The sequence below is a fragment of the Paramisgurnus dabryanus genome, chromosome 12 (genome assembly GCF_030506205.2).
Source record: "Paramisgurnus dabryanus chromosome 12, PD_genome_1.1, whole genome shotgun sequence".
NCBI classification, from domain to species: Eukaryota; Metazoa; Chordata; class Actinopteri; order Cypriniformes; family Cobitidae; genus Paramisgurnus; species Paramisgurnus dabryanus.
Genome location: NC_133348.1, coordinates 1,241,993 through 1,259,164, shown reverse-complemented (window position 1 = coordinate 1,259,164; position 17,172 = coordinate 1,241,993). Strand labels below are relative to the sequence as shown.

The 17,172-nt window shown below is 35.2% G+C and overlaps 1 protein-coding gene and 1 long non-coding RNA gene across 2 annotated transcripts; both read left to right on the top strand.

Annotated features, from left to right (window-relative positions):
- Positions 1-287: 287 nt before the first annotated feature.
- Positions 288-12,705, top strand: LOC135738182 (adhesion G-protein coupled receptor F1-like). The gene is made up of 16 exons (XM_073811476.1): positions 288-334; positions 792-867; positions 1,880-1,989; positions 5,267-5,315; positions 5,948-6,022; positions 6,817-6,917; positions 7,004-7,068; positions 7,181-7,317; positions 7,541-7,744; positions 7,962-8,168; positions 8,918-9,061; positions 9,167-9,357; positions 9,454-9,624; positions 10,667-12,007; positions 12,556-12,597; positions 12,679-12,705. Exons 2-16 carry the CDS (start codon positions 855-857, stop codon positions 12,703-12,705), a joined length of 2,877 nt encoding a protein of 958 aa, XP_073667577.1. The 5' UTR covers positions 288-334; positions 792-854.
- A 79-nt stretch (positions 12,706-12,784) lies between these two features.
- On the top strand, positions 12,785-13,560 carry LOC135749686 (uncharacterized). Its single transcript, XR_012338064.1, has 3 exons — positions 12,785-12,906; positions 12,999-13,041; positions 13,195-13,560. It is a non-coding gene; the product is annotated as an uncharacterized lncRNA (long non-coding RNA).
- The last annotated feature ends 3,612 nt before the right edge of the window (positions 13,561-17,172 follow it).

The following is a 17,172-nucleotide window of genomic DNA, read 5'->3' as shown; positions in this document are numbered from 1 at the left end:
CTTGAATGAGATTTTTACTGTTTAACAACATCCTCTGAAACCCTGAGACATTCCCTTATTTGAGAAAATACTTAAGATTAAAGAGTAATCCGGAATAAAAATGAATACATAAAAATTAGCAAATGTAAATTGTACTCTCGAGTCAGAATTTAATCTCTAAGACAGTACACTTATAAATTATTTTGGGAAGGTCAGGAATCAAACCTGACAGGTTTCTTTTAAGAGACGAGGTTCCTAGAATAAGTTTTAAGTTACTTTAATATTATGGGTGGATCATTTGACAAGGAAACAAAATGAGAGAAGACAGGTCAGCATACTAATGGTGTAACTTCAGGTAAGAGTGCTAGACATTAGTTTACTTTTTTAAGTATAATGAATGTTCTTTTGGGATGTTAAAATGAAAATTGTTTTCACGTAATTATAAGTCACTAATTTATCATATTTCTGTGGATATGTGACAAAGTTGTGAGTATCAGTTATGTATAGATGGTTACTCAACCCGAGTAATTTTTACAGAAGTAAGTTACAGTATAACAACAATTTAGCCCTACAGTTTATTAAGATATTACAGGGAACAGGGCACATGCTGTAATGTTAGTAGTGTTTTGGTAATCACAATGATACAATCTTGGCATGTTTAATGGAACAAAATAATATAATATAATACATTAATAATAATAATAAAGTCTCATGGTAATGTGCACTAAATTTGTCAGCGTTTACTAAGGTTAGTACTAGAATCTTGAATAAAATTATTTCTGTTTTGTCCTGATGTAACTAATTTTTTACAGATGTGAAAGTAAAATTTGAAGAAACGTTAAAGCTATTTTGTCCTAAATACTTCAGGGAGAAAAATGACTCTTCAAGGTATGATAAATTACATTTACTTTCAAGTTTGTGCAAAGCCCCCTAATGGCCTTCATAGGGCAGAAATCTTGTTGCTTTAAAAAAAACTTTAAACATTCTTGTTAGCTTTAACCCTACCCAACACACTTGTGTTTAATCAACTTGTTTAGCTGGTTTAGATATTTTTGGTTGCAGCTGGAACTGTACCAGTTTCCTTCCACAATGGCATTTAGTTTGTATGCAGACAACTTGGTTTCACTGTGGGGTTAATGTGTACAAAACTTCAGGAATGACTTAAGCTCTTTATACAGTCATATTTCACAGATGAAATTTTGTTGCAAAATGGAAGTCTATGTTCTTTGGATTTTTCACAAGCACTGTTTATATCCCTTGCACTTTGTATTCCATGTGTTAACAAATGATTGTTACATTTTGGAGATTTGGCCCTGTAATGAAACATGCACTAGGTGTTTCTCAATGTCAAGGAAGGATCCTCAGAAGCCAGAATTTTGAGGATGTTACATCATCGACATCCGTCGAAGGACGGTTCCAATGTCGAGGATCCTCGGAATTTAGTCCTTCGTTCCAGAAATATCCCATATACAGGAAAGTATGCATATGTGTAGCCTTTGCGCTCTGAAATCACCCACAATCCTATGCGTGCAGCGCTGAAAGCACACCTTTTCAATGACGTAATGACGCAATGATGTGCACTTGCTAGCCTGTTCCATTTACGTGTTCTCTGAATGCTAAAGAGGAGCCTAGCCTAGTAGCCTCTGAAGGAAGTGACTTGTAAGGACCAGTCCTTCCAAGGAAGTATCCTTGACATTGAGAAACGGCTACTGTTAAAGTTTCATGCACAGTGAATCTATGCAAATTTGCATCTACAACCACAATTGTGGCTGTTCAAGCAAAAGTAACTGTAGTCTTAACAAAAAAATCAGATTTGGCTACACAGTATGTAGAAGTTAAATATATTGATATGGCTGGATTAAGAACCCCTGCTTATTAAATGATGAGAAATATTTTTTAGACACAGGACAAACATGGAAGTACCTCACAGGATTGACTGTGGCTATTCTGCTTATGCATGTTTGTGTGGTGAAAACACTTGATTTCCGAGAAACACGCATTGATTCACAGGTAAAGCAACATTGATATGCGAGCCTGTAAAATAAAAATTAACAGATTCTGGGCAATTTCATTAATCTAAGATTACCCTTTATTAAAGATCAAACGCTGATATTGAAATGGGGAAAGCGGGGCACAACCAAATGCTTTATGTTTTTGGCCATTCAAAACATATTCAAAGAAACTTTTTTTTTTTTACAAAACACTCTATATTAATCTAGTATCTTACTGAAAAAACTTTTTTAGGAAATAGCAGAATAGTAGCATAGAGACCGCACTCAGAGACTGAATCAAGTACAAAAACTGTATTAAAGTACCGAAAAATTCCAACAGGCCACAACAAACATAAGACAAACGTTTCAGGCTTAGCCCATCATCAGTGTCGCAACTTTGAAACACGTCAAGGCGCTAATGCCTCTTATAGGTTCCTGCACCAATCACTCCGTATGTGAAAAAAGGACAAACCCATGATAATTACTGACAACCAACAATAGGCTATTGTCATAAATATTACGTGAACATGTCCAATAGAACATCCTATCAATTAAAACCATGATATAATATACTTCAAGAGACAAAAAATATTATAATAGGATTCAAGAAACAACATTTTAAGAAACAAAAAAATATATATTATCAAAAGATATAATTACATAAAGAAAACTAAATAAGACAAGAGTGAAACAATCAACCATACTAGTCTATAATATAATCCAATAATAAAGAAAGAGAAAAGAAAGCAGAAAAACAGGTCATGTGTAAACACAGGTAACAAATCAATAAATTATTCTCTTAAAAAAAACATGTAAAATCCAATTCTTCATTCATACCCCCTGGGATGCAAGGTTTTAAGAATAGAGATCCAAAAACGTTCTCTTTGTAGGAGTTTCCTTTCTATATCTCCACCCCTACGTGCCGATTTTATATGTTCTATAATATGATGTCTAGCTACTGAAGATTTCTCATCCTTGTGTCTGATTGCACTATTGTGTTCAATCATGCGTGTTTTAATAGGTCTTAATGGATTAACAGATTTTTGACACCACTGTGTTTTAAGAGGGTAGCACTTTATCGACCAGTTTATACACAAAGCCTACTGATAAGAATAGCATTTTACATGCTTCGAGTCGAGTGTGCATCTGACATATTTAAAAAGAGGTCTTCCATATACACAGTTCCTTAGAATTAAACGGATATGCACTATGGAATCCGATTTTAATAATGAAATAAGGAAAATGTACAAACAGTTTAGCCTGAGAGGATACCGTCTACTTGACTTAATGAAGCCCTGGAAAAAGTTTATAACAACGAAACCACCCCGAAGACGGTGAGGCGTGTTTCGGTGGTTTGTACTACCACATATACAAGACCCCAAATTAAAGAATCCATACAAAAACATTGGCATATACCAGCCTGGTCTCACTGTTAATACGTAGTATTTACACGTAACTTTAAAAAACAAAAAACGTATTTTTGTTTGTTTAAATAGATACTAAAACGTACAATGTAAACTTATTTACAACATTTAAACGTTGCAATATTACGTTTTGACAGCTAAAAAACTTAAAACCTTTACGTATCTTTCATTCCATAAAGATTGCTGTATAATTTCCCTTTAACCATTTTAGCGATATGTTACCACCTTAACCCTACCCCAAACCTTACCCTAAACCCAAACTCTTTTTATACAAAATCTTTAAATACGTAATGTATTCTTTTTATATTATGCAACGTAACAGACAGATATGTTTAGGAACATATTAGTAACAATATAGCAAACAGTTTGTTAAAATCATTTAATGGTACTGTTTAAAAAATCATAACAGACAGACAAGTGTAATAACAACAACTTATTTATTGCAAATAATAAAATCAGTACCAAAAGTAGTAAAAATGATGATGTGCTGCACCCAAGGTCCTCTCTGGAGTATATGAAGTAAAGTAAAGAGAAGTATTAAAGTTATTAACCCAAGAGTTTGATAAGCGTTGATCCGGCTTCCCTCTCTGTCACAGCGCGCTTTTTTCATTTCAAACGTACACAAACGAAAATGGAAATGACGCAAATATGTCACATGGCACTCAAAGAGCCAATGAGCTTTTGATATCACTGCTGTAAAGCAATGTGTCGTAAAGCTTCTTGAGGCGGGATATTTGAATTCACATTAACGAACGCACGGTCTGACTTTACGGTTGCTGATGAGAATTCTGATCAATATCGCTGGATAAAGGCTGAATTTGTATCTGTTCCTCGTAATCGTATGAATTTTAAAGATGTGGATTACAGCAAATGAATAAAAATAACATCTTTTGTGAATTTATGTTGTATTTTGTTGTAATTATTGCTTAATAATAACGTATTGCATAGAAGACAGCAGGAGAAAACGCGTTTTTGTGTGTCATGGCAAACAAACTCAATATAAATACAGAAATGCTATTAATTTTAAAGTTTAAAATGTTAAATTTTGTGAAATTCTCTGAATATCATAATCATTTCATTAGGTAAATGGGTAAACTCCGCCCAGTAGCAGTGCTTAGTCTTCTGAGAATATAGTTCCCAGTATGTATACTGTTAAAAAATGTCTGTGTCTCATATGATCTTGTTATTTGTACACGGTGTGAGTATACAAATCACAACATATAATTAGGAATATGTTTGCGTTATTTTGTCATTTATTTTGTACTTGATTCAGTCTCTGAGTGCAGTCTCTATGCTACTATTATACTATTTTATCTTGGAGTTACGCACCGGGCACACTATTTATATTGATGAACACAAAAAAATATATTTTGAGAAATTATGGTAAACACACAGCAGTAAGTGACCATTGACTTCCATAGGATAATTTTTTTTTTGGAAGTATTGTGATAAATTACTAAGAAAATATTTTGATAAATGACGCTACCCATTAAATTCCATCATTTTTTTATTCCTACTATGGAAGTCTATGGTCACTTACTTCTGTGTGTTTACCATCATTTCTGAAAATATCTTCTTTTGTGTTCATCAGAAAAATGAAATTCATACAGGTTTAGAACAACATGAGGATGATTAAATTATGACAGAATTTTCATTTTAAAGTGAACTATCCCTTTAAGAAATAGCAGGAAATTGTTTTGAGAAAACGACCAAAAACACAGATTACTCTGCCCTGCGTTAGTTTGTGCCCAGCTCACCCCTACATATGAAAGAAACTTTAACTTTGTCTATAGCAATAATAACTGGTGAAAGCTCAATTAATAAATGCTTAATAAAAATGAATGTAATTTAATAAATATAATTTGTTTGCAGTTTAGCTACACAGATTGGCTACAGCATCATATAAAAAAAAGAGACGCAGGTCTGATTCACCATTATATTCTTAATCTTTACATAGTGATCTAACATGTTTAAAAAAAATTGGTATTATTCAACATCATTCATTTTTAGTTTTTAGTGTTGCTTAAAGGGTACTCCAGCCAAATATCAAAATCACCCCATGATTTACTCACCCTCGAGCAATCCCAGATACATATGTCCATCATCTTAAAGACAAGCACACAAATATTATATTTTATAGTTAAAAATATGGATATTTTTGTTACAAAATCGAATTGATTACCCGCAAAATACCTTTATTAACCCTATTGGAGCCATGTGGATTACATTCTGGATTACATTCACATTCTGTGAAGGATGGATGCATGTTTTTGGAGTTTGACATCAGAAGTTGTTCCCTGATCCCTGTTTTCTACCATTAAAAGCTTGGAAAAGCAAGGACATTTACTAAAATAACTCCAAATGGGTTTGGACATCTGTACCTCAGGTTGCTTAGGGTGAGTAAATCATGGAGTAATTGTGTTATTTGGCTGGAGTATTGCTTTAAATGTGCTAAAAGTAAACAGTTTAATATTTTAACTAATTACTGAATAAGCAGTAATTTTTACATGTTATAACTAATAAATAATGTAACACTACCATCAACAATTACAGTAAAACCAACAACTACAACAACGACGACACCAAAAACAAATGACACACTTAAATCAATACAACCAATATCAACAGGTATACTGTAAAAAATGATACATGTATAATATTTGACTATTCACCATTTAGTACATTTTACAGTTGTTTTAAAGGTCCCGTTCTTTCTGTGTTTTTGAAGCTTTGATTGTGTTTAAAGTGCGCAATATAACATGTGTTCATGTTTCACGTGTAAAAAAACACGGTATTTTTCACACAATTTACTTATCTGTAAACCGCTGTTTTCACTGTCCTATGATGTCTTCCTTGTTCTATGAAGTTCCTCCTTCAGAAAAACGTATCGAGTTCTGATTGTGTAGCTTTGTTTAGTGTGTTGTGATTCGATAGCAGCTTAGCTTGCCGTTAGTTTAACCGGCCACTGACGTATGGGTAGAGTTTAGTCAAAAAACTGTTCTAGTGACGTCATTAAAGCAGGAAGTAGAGGGCTGTAGTCCAAACTGGCCGTTCGCGGTGTAGGCTTTGAAAGGGGAATTCTGTTAAAGAAAACATATCGCCTGGCAGTGAACTTTGAGCTTTTTCATTTTACAGGTATTATTTATGCTATAATAACAACATTACTCACTAACTAGGGTTTAAAAAATTGGATCAGAAAGAACGTGACCTTTAATGTCAATGAATGTTAATGTCAATGACCTTTAATGTCAATGTTAATGTTACCTCTTCCCTAAGCCTTACAGTCTACTCTAATGACAGTTAATTGACGTATAGTTGCAAATTATTGAAAGTTAGTTGACATGTAGTTGCAAAGTTATGTATAGTTAGTAGAATGTCTAAAGTGGACTATCAAAATAAAGTGTAACCATTTTTGTTTGCAGTTATACAAATGTCAATGAGAATAAATCAAATTTTTGAAACCAGTCTCACCAACAAAGCTGATCCGAAGTTCATATACTATGTAGCTCGCATTACATTCGCAGTGAGTATTGCATATTTCATATATAAATTCACTGCCTATTTTTTTTTGTTACCTCAATGTACATTAAGTGCTTTTGTTTTTTACAGATTGAAAATAGTTACAAGAATCTGCCTAACTACATTAAAGGTTCAGTAAATGTCATTGGCTTCAGGTATGAAAGTTTAGAGTCTGTATACTCATATGTCACTGGAAATGTGCTATTGTTGTCTTTAACTCTTGTTCCAGTGTCTTCTTACTGCCATGGTTTGTGTTTTGCTCCATAGGCCTGGTAGCATCATAGCAGACTACACAATTAATGCAACCAGCAGCAATCTGGATTTAACAACAGCAAACATACAAGTAACTTACATTCTAGCAGCTGCAGGAATCCCTTTAGCTCAGAATGCTTTTGCTAAAAGTGGTATAAAATCTTAAAACATTTGTATTTTTAAATTCCTCTTTGCTGTTTGTTTTTATGATGTTTATTGCACATTCTTCTACCTCACATACTATTTATTTTTCAATTCATGATTTATTTAAATTTATTTAACTTAACTAACTTAACTAATATTATTATGAGCATTAAGAATTGTTAAAAAAAAAAACAAGAAAGGTGAGAGGAGCTTTATTGCTTTTATTTTCAGAGGAAAAAATCCTGACAACCAAAGATAAGTTTTATCCTCTGCAAGATGTGGAACTGAGGTGTACACGTCCAAATTCTGTTGTGGGAACAATGAAATGGAGTGTGAATGACCAAGATCCTGCAGAAAACAGTTCAAAATACACCATAATAAATGACAATATCGGTAGCACTCTTATTGTAAAAGTTGCAAGTGAAAGTGACAGTGGTGAGTTACAGGATTGATCTTTGTCTGTCAGTAAAGTCTTAGAAAGCCTCCCTTTTGCTAAAAGGAGATAAAACCAATGTTTTAGTAAAATACTATAGTATAACTGCTTAAGTGCACATTGAAAAATTCTTGAATTAACCAAACTGAGTAGAATTAAAATGATTTATTTTGCTTTATGAAATAATACATATGTATTGATATCTTTGTTCACTTACAGGTAGATACTCATGTATCATACAAAGCTTCCCAATACCTTACATTCAGTGGCAAACAGTATCTATTGAACCACAACCTAATATTATTGTGGACAAAACGGATGTACAGCTTCAGTGTAAAGACCAGACTGTCCCGCTGACATGCTGTACAGATGGTTACACGATTGAGTGGTCTGGGATTCATGCTGGTGATGTAGTGATAAATTCAGGTTGAGCAGACACAAAGATGTTGCTTTATTTGACGTTAGTGTATACATTTGGTTTCAAGAGTTCACACTGAAACTCTAGGATTCAAAATCCAGCTTGTATTTGAAGTAAAGGTTAAAGCTACAGTCTGTTTCTTTAAGTTGTATAACTGCTGGTTACTTATGTACAGTCAGTCATATGCAAAAGTTTGGGCACCCCTGACAATTTTCATGATTTTCATTTGGATTCGCAATTTCATTTTGATCTATCAAATAACTGAAGGACACAGTTATATTTCAGCAGTGAAATAATAAACCTCATTTCACTACTGAAATATAACTGTGTATTTCAGTTATTTATGGATCAAAATGAAATTGCTGACCCAAACACCTAAATATTTATAAATGAAAATTCAAATGATGTCAAACTGACATTTTGTATGTAAAATCATACTCAACAGCCCAACTTATAAATTATTACTAGCTTATTATTATGGATATGATACTACTACTACTACTACTACTAGTTACTACTATGTGCTCAATGACTGATTTACCAAAAAAGTTATGGATTGCAGCTTTAGGAAAATAGAAAAGATTGTAATGAAAGAAATGAATCATCAGTCTGTTTAGGTGTTAAATGTGATATTATATGACAATCTGTTTTTCCTCATTATTGTGCGAATAACAAAATAGAAAATAATTTCACTTGTGGAATTCTATGACCCCTATTTTACTGTATGTGTTATTTATTAATTTGGTTTTGCAATTAGGACCTGGCTGCATCACATTACAACATAAAATCTTTAGTACAAATTGTGGGTCTAAAGAAATCTTCACTTGCCGACTAAACGACATGCCAGAATTACAAACATTTGATTACAGCAGCAGGACAGTCCAAGTTCAGACAGTCAATAGTGAGCATTACATTTCTCTTTCTCTACATTCAGTATCAAGTTTGTTGTTCTGTTTATGTTATAAATAAATGTTTTTTTCTTAACATACATTTTTGCTATTTCCAGAGTATAACTGTATAAATGACACAATTGGAGTTGGAGAAATAGGTGACATTGTAACAGGATTGTGTGAAAAAGGCCAGGAAGGCCTCTTAACTTATGTATGTAAACAGACAGGAGATCTCAAATATAACTGGACAGAAGTACACAGAGATTGTGTTGTTCAAGCTATCAAAGACCTTGAAAGGAGATCTGAGGTAATCTATCAATCACATGGATTCACAAATGGAATAAATGTCTATTATAAATATTTATAGCCTAGTATTTACATTTCTTCTTCTTTTGTAATGTAGGTTTTAGGTGTGAATGATATTCCAGTGTTCATGACAAACCTCAGTAACACTGTCGTGCAGAGTAATACTGTGATAACACAATCTGCTGCGACTGTCCAATCCATTGTTGACATACTTACCACAATTGCTAGCATCTCACAAACTATTACCATCAGTCAACCTGTGATGAAGGTATGTATATGTAGTTTTCATGGAAATGTACCATGGATTATTTTCAATTTATGCAAATGTATGCTTGTTGTGCTTCTCATCCATCATGAAAGGAAAGCTACTCTAGCTGCCAAAATACAAATGTCACCTTCTGAGACCACATACTGTTGTTGTTACTGAGTTGTGTGCCTGTTTAGGGTTACTGTAGAAAAATTGCAATGCATAATGGCAACTTCAATGTAACGGGGCCCATGGTGTATGTTAATAAAAGCGGCTCATTTTATGGTAATAAAAACATAACGGTTCATTATGTAAGGTCTTTATACAGCACTATACACGTAGTTATGTATATTATATTGCATTTCAGTCAATAGATCTTCCTAAAATGTACACATTGAACCTTTAAATGCATATCAGCGTTTGCAATGAAAAATATCTGCAAACTGGAGTAAAGCAGAGAGCAGGAAGATCATTCCATAGCTTAATAAAATGGTACACAATGCACCAGTTTATGATTGAATTAGAAAAAATGCAGGAGTGTAGTTTTTTTTTAGAGAAATCAAAGTTCACAAGGGGTTAAAGTGACACTAGATCTCATAGAAAATCAGATGGCCAAAATCTGATTTCAGGAGTAAAAATATGGAGGAAATATGTGTGCATTGTGATAGTTCTGACAGCACATGCAACATCTGGTTGAAGCTTGCTCGCTCTCACTGGCTAAAAAGTCAGTTTGCAAAAAAGCCTTGAGTCGGGCCACGTCCCACTAATTGGTGTGGGTGCAAATCAGGTCCAATCTTTCTTAAAATCTCTTCTAAATTAGTTGACATGTCAGTGCAACATTCCTTATAGTCAACAGAATGTCAGGGAACCATCAAATAAAGTGATACCATTGATATTAATATCTGTTATTATTTCTATCAAATTGTGGCTAATTCAAATTATGGTGCTTTAATTGGACTGCCACATTTTTATTGCAAATACACTATTAAATATTGCACACATTGGCATGTTTGTTTATTTGTTTTGATTATTGTACTAATCATGATTTTTTTTCAATTTCCAGGATTTTCTTAAAACAGTGGACATAATTGTATCAGATGCATCTAAAAACACATGGGTAGAATTGAACAATGACAGCAAAACAGAAAACAAAAGCACTGAACTTCTTCAAGCTATTGAGACTTTAAGTGATCGGCTCTCTGATGATGATTATATAATTAGCGAAACCTCCATTCAATTGATTAGAACAACAATTAAAAACTCATTCAATGGATCATCTTCACTGCCAGACTCAACTACTGAGATTGTGATACGAAATGTTAAACCGACCCTCATAACCATTATTATCTTCACAAAACTTGACAATGTTTTACCAACTCGAAATACTTCTAATAATGACAACAAGACCTCAGAAAACTACATCAATGGAGACGTGGTTGTTGTTAGAGTAAATGAAGCAATTAACAACATTTCATTTACCTTTGATACTACAGATACATCATTGAAAAATCCTCAGTGTGTCTTCTGGAACTTTGATCTCAACCATTGGGATTCCACTGGATGTAAAGTCAAGCCCTCGGGGAACGACATGGTTACATGTGAATGCAACCACACAACCTCTTTTTCAATCCTCATGTCACCGTTTGCAATTGATAACCCAGCCTTAGGCTATATAACATATATTGGTGTAGCTATTTCAATGGCCAGCTTGATTCTGTGCCTCATTATTGAGATGATTGTGTGGAAGTCAGCAACAAGAAATGACACGTCGTACATGCGTCACGTCTCAATAGTCAATGTCGCTGTGTCACTGCTGATCGCAAACATCTGTTTTATCATCGCAGCTGCAATTGCAGACCAAGAGCAGCCAACATCAGTGGATCGTTGCAGTCCAGTGGTTTTCTTCATGCACTTTTTTTACCTGGCTGTTTTCTTCTGGATGTTCATTTCAGCACTTTTGCTCCTTTACCGCACCGTCATGGTCTTTTCTCAAATGTCAACTACTACTATGATGTTCATTGCCTTTATGGTTGGTTATTGTGCACCTCTGCTCATAGCGGTTATTACAGTCGCATCCACAGCTGGACCTCAACACTATGTCTCAACAGAAAAGGCATGTTGGCTGAACTGGTTTGAATCTAAGGCCCTGCTGGCATTTTTGATTCCAGCTCTGACTATTGTTGCCTTTAGCCTTCTGGTTTTGATTGTGGTTTTGGGGATGAGGGGGATGAGAGGGATTGGTGCTACAACTCAATCAGATGAGAGTAATACTCTTGTAGTCATTGCCCGATGTGTGGCCATTCTGACTCCAATCTTTGGTCTAACATGGGGATTTGGCATTGGAACCATGGTGTCACCTGACATTGGCGTTCATGTGATGTTTGCAATCCTCAATTCACTGCAGGTACCATTTTATTTATTTACAAGAGATACTGTCTGTTTGGTTTGTGTTTGTTCCAACGGCACTTTATGTATTTATTACACTGCTCTTTGGAATACTTAATTGTGATGTTTATGCTTTATGCACGGTTTGATAATTGTCATTGACCACAGCATATACAACATTACAGTAATACTGGACCGTTAATTAAATTTATTTTTGGGGGGGAGGGATGGATGAATGTTTACCCCTGTTTTTTGATACCTAATACGTTCTAAAGTCTCAAAACATGATTTGTGTCTATTTAGGTATTCATATGACAAGTAGCTGTGTAATAAGCAGTAATGTTAGTCAGCCATTAAAATGAAATAAACTCCCACTGGATGATACAAGATCCATCTGGTTTACATCAGGGTTATGATCACCCTGACAGATTTTATTTGAGTATAGTACATATAACATGATCACCATAATGTTATTCATCAATTTATTATAAGACTCATATTTAACAATTGAATTACAGCAGCTAATGTTGTTTTCATCTTATTTATTTGTTACACTTCTTTCAATAGGGATTTCTTGTTTTAGTGTTTGGAACACTTTCCGACAGACAGGTACAGTATGACTTTATTATGTTGCTTTGTGGTTTGCCAAATTCCTGTGATTCTTATGATACTAATAATGTTTAACTTAAGACAGTGTACAAAGACACAGTTTACTGAATATAACATAATAATCAAAAAAATGGATTTGACTTTTTTGCCTAAATACAGTACAACATTGTATAACATTAAACACCTGTTTCAACTTCATGTTAAATGATGTTTAAGTCTTGGTGACTTACACATGGTTTTTGGTTGCAGGTCCGAGAGTCACTGCCAACAAGCTGTTATTACAGAATCTCATTTTCCAATTGTACCAGGGTAAGTTATATTATATAAATCACACTGCATAAGGCGGACTGCATCTCTATGACCTCTATCTAGGGTTAACCTTTACCCTGACTCTATTACAGAGCACTAATGCAGAAAGTGGAGTTTTTGTCTTGCAAAGGATAGGTAAGTGTACACAATCTCTCTCTCTCTCTCTCTCTCTCTCTCTCTCTCTCTCTCTCTCTCTCTCTCTCTCTCTCAATATACATAAAGTCTAAATTTTTATGAAAAAATTTAAAACAATGCAACAGTTCTTAAGTAAGACATAACTATTTTCAGATGTGAACAGTATATATGACGCAAGGAGTGTCTCATCATCATCATCTTCTTACAGCTCCACTGCATCACGCACCTTCAAGTATACATAAATAACTACTGTATTGACTTTAAAGGCATTGATTATGCTGTGATCATTTCACCCTCTTAAAACAAATGTGTTAAAATAAAACATCTTGTGTCAAGGACTTAACACTACTCTTTCATAATTATTTGGAATCATGTTGTTTTAACACATCTTGGGCCCTATTTTAACGATCTGAAACGCAAGTGCGAAGCGCAACGCGCAAGTGAGTTTGTGGGCGGATCTTGGGCGCTGTTGCTATTTTCCCGGCGTGAGAAATAACTCTTGCGCCGGGCGCAAATCAATAAGGGGTTGGTCTGAAGTAGGTTCATTTTTCATTTGTGTGTTTTGGGCGTAACGTCAAATAAACCAATCAGAACGCTATCCAACATTCCCTTTAAACGCAAGGGCGCAAGTTCCATGGCGGGTTGCTATTACAATGACGGATTTACCAGGCGCACGCCAGGAGCGGTTCACAGCCGAGGAGACCGACGTTCTTGTAAGAGCAGTCAAAGACAGAGAAGTTGTTTTGTATGGGGATGGGAGAAACCCGCCCAAATCAGCGTAGGTTAAACAGGCGTGGGAGGAAATAGCCACAGTCTCATCAGCTGGCATATCGTTGCGCCAAGCGCTACAATGATGTCAGGAGACGGGGGAATCCCAAACTTGCCAGCATAAATCGGGCACGCCGTGTAACGGGAGGTGGATCTGCCTCAGGACCTGACGCCAGCAGAGGACATCGCTGCGTCCACCCTCACCGCTGAAAGGGTTTGGGGGCTTTGAAATCGGACCCAAGAAACGCAAGCAAGGTCCAACCCCAAAGTACTCTTACAAATCAAGTTCACATACATTAAGGTTTCTTGTGAAAACATTTTAATTATTATTTACATAAAATAAACGTAATACAGCCACACAACAAACTTATTATTATTAACTTATGAAAATATTTTAATCGTTATTTGCATGATAATTTTTTAACGCAGCCACACAATAAATAAAAACTATCACCACAATGCTCACCACTATGATTCCCCTTATCTCGTGTATTAATATTTTTTTGTGTAACAATTTATGATTTGCAAAAATAACTGTTGCATCTGTGTAGATTAGATGCAAAGTGTATGCGCGTTGTGCACGCTATACATTATGGTCAAGCATGCGCCCTTAAAATAGCATAATGAACCACGCGCAACGCGCCACTGACTTTAAACTTTTTTTTCTGGTCAGTGGCGCAATTGTTTTTTGAAACTGCAAAATAGCATCAGGGATGGTTTGCGCCGGAACACGCCTCTTTTTTTGCGCTGAACCGCCCAGGGAGCGCAAGTTCATTCCCTAGTTTGCCGACGTGCGTTTGTGGAGGGAAAAACCAGCTGTGCGCCGGTGCAAAATACGAATGATACATGCGTCACTGACAAAGTCAATTGCGCTGAGTGCAAGATAGGGCCCCTTGTGTTGCCCCTTTTATTTATTTGAGCTCAAAATCTGGTCAAAATGACACATAATGTGTTAAATAGGACAACACAAAACAATGTGTCAAAATAACACATAATGTGTTAAATAGAATAACACAAAGCAATGTGTTAAAATTAATGCGTCCTTTCTTAGAGTGCAGGGAGATAATATTTTTATGTTCTGAGATAAATACATGAAGTTGTTTTTGGTTTTATTATATAATGTACTTTGAATCATGTTGTTAAAAGTTAACAGTCTATGAGCAGATAAATCTAGGGGACAATGGGGCTAGTTGTCACAGTCTTTACTAGTGTAAGTAATTTCTGTTAAGCTTAAGTTCTACACATAAAGTCAATTCTTTGCTACACAAGAAAGTACCACTAGTGCACTTTTATGAACAGAACAGAAAAGAGCTTTTGGAATAGATGTTGGGGACAGTTCTGACCTAATGGTTAGAGAGTCAGGCTTGTAACCCAAAGGTCTCAGGTTTGAGTCTCACAGCTGGCAGGTTGCGACTGAGGTACCCTTGTGCAAGGCAAGTTTCCCCCAGTTGCTCCCCAGTGATAGCTGCACACTCGTGTGTGTTCACGACTTGCAGTGCTTGAGTTCAATACTTAGTGGGATTGAGTAAATGCAGGTCACATTTTGAATATGGGCTAAACACGTGAAGTTTACTTTCACTTTGATACCAACAAACAAAATGCATTTATGTAATTGAACTTTCAACCCTCAAATCATTACTGTGAACCTTGTGATAAACTTGTTAACTTAATCTCCAATTCTAAATCAAATGTTGTGTATTTTCTTAAAATTTATTTTTTACTGAAGTTTACAAAATTTACTCAAATTGACAGTGCTAATTTTTGAGGCCAGACTGAGGCTTTTCAGTTGGACAAATTACATCCTGTATTCTTATTTTATTTTTCTTGGATTGAAATAAACAAACAAAAAAAGGGAGATTTTTATGGAAATTCTTTTAATTTTGAATTTGCTATTATGAACTAACATAAAAAAAGATTTAAGATTAAGCATAGCTAACTTAGGCTAAGTGGAATTTAAAAATTTTGTTAATTTAAAGTTTTAAAACGAAAGCAAATTGTTTGTGCATGTCAAATGTATGCTGACTGGTTCACAAAATTTCATCACGCAATATTTGATTTATTTATCCGTGTTCATGGAAAACAATACAGGCTATAGAAATGTGTGCTGAGTGACACAAAAAATAGGAAAAGTAGTCTGTAGTAAAGTTAAAAAATGCTGACCTTACAATGCTGTTAGATCCAATTGCTGGTTTTATTAAAGAATATCCACATACAGGCAAGGGTCAACAGTAAGGCAAACAACATCAAAGATAATCCAAAAACATAGTCAATAATACAGGCTTAGGTCAGGGTAGGCAGCAAACAATCATAAACACAATAAACAGGCACAGGTCAAAACAAGGCACGATGCAGAACAGAGTGATAGGAAAAGTATGCTCGGAAATGCAGACAATGCTAGCAAGACTTCGCAACGAGTGTTGCAGAGTCCCAATTCGCTTACTTATACAATGACTTAAAAGTATGTACTTTTTTTGTGAGGAAAAAAGTACTTTTGAGTATGTAGCAAAAGAGTATGCACGTTCTGGGACATATTTGTGACCCGTCACGGAAACCAGGGACACAAGTCGGCAGCACAAGTTTCGAGAAAATGAGAAACAAAGTTTTTTTTTCAAAATTTGTGATTTTCGTTTTATTGCAGAATCTGTTAGTTGAGATCACGAAGAAGCCTCGCCATGTTTGAGATAGCAGTTTTTGTATATTTAAAAGCGTACATTTTGCGGTTGAAATAGGCTTGTTTTTCCGGAGATTCTAGCGTGCAGCGGGGGGCGTCATTGTCTGTGTGTATATTTACATACTGTATAAGCTTTTGTTTTCGCCTCCGCCCCCAAAGGGAACAGCGTGACTACTAAATAAGGATTGTTCGCCCAAAAATAAAAATAATGTAATTAATGACTTACCTTTATGTCGTTCTAAACTCGGAAGACCTCCATTCATCTTCGGAACACAGTTTAAGATGTTTTATCGTTAGATTTAGTCCGAGAGCTTTCTATCCCCTTCATTGAAAATCTATGTATGGGTTCCATGTCCAGAAAGGTAATAAAACATCATCAAAGTAGTCCATGTGACATCAGTGTGTCAGTAAGATTGTGTTGATGCATCGAAAATACAGTTTAGTCCAAAAATAGCAGAATTACGACTTTATTTAGCATTGTCTTCTCTTCCGGCTCGAGCGTGAAGTCACGTGACTGTAGTGACGCGACTGCCCTGTTCCTCAGACATGTTTGCTAAGTTTTTTTTTTTTTTTCAAACTTATAGCGTGTGTCTCCCCAGACTGTAAAGCTCGGGCGCACAAAACAAAAGAAAAATAAAAGAAGCTGGGGCGGAACAAATAACAGTCAGCCGCATTGTACGTCAGCCGCGTCA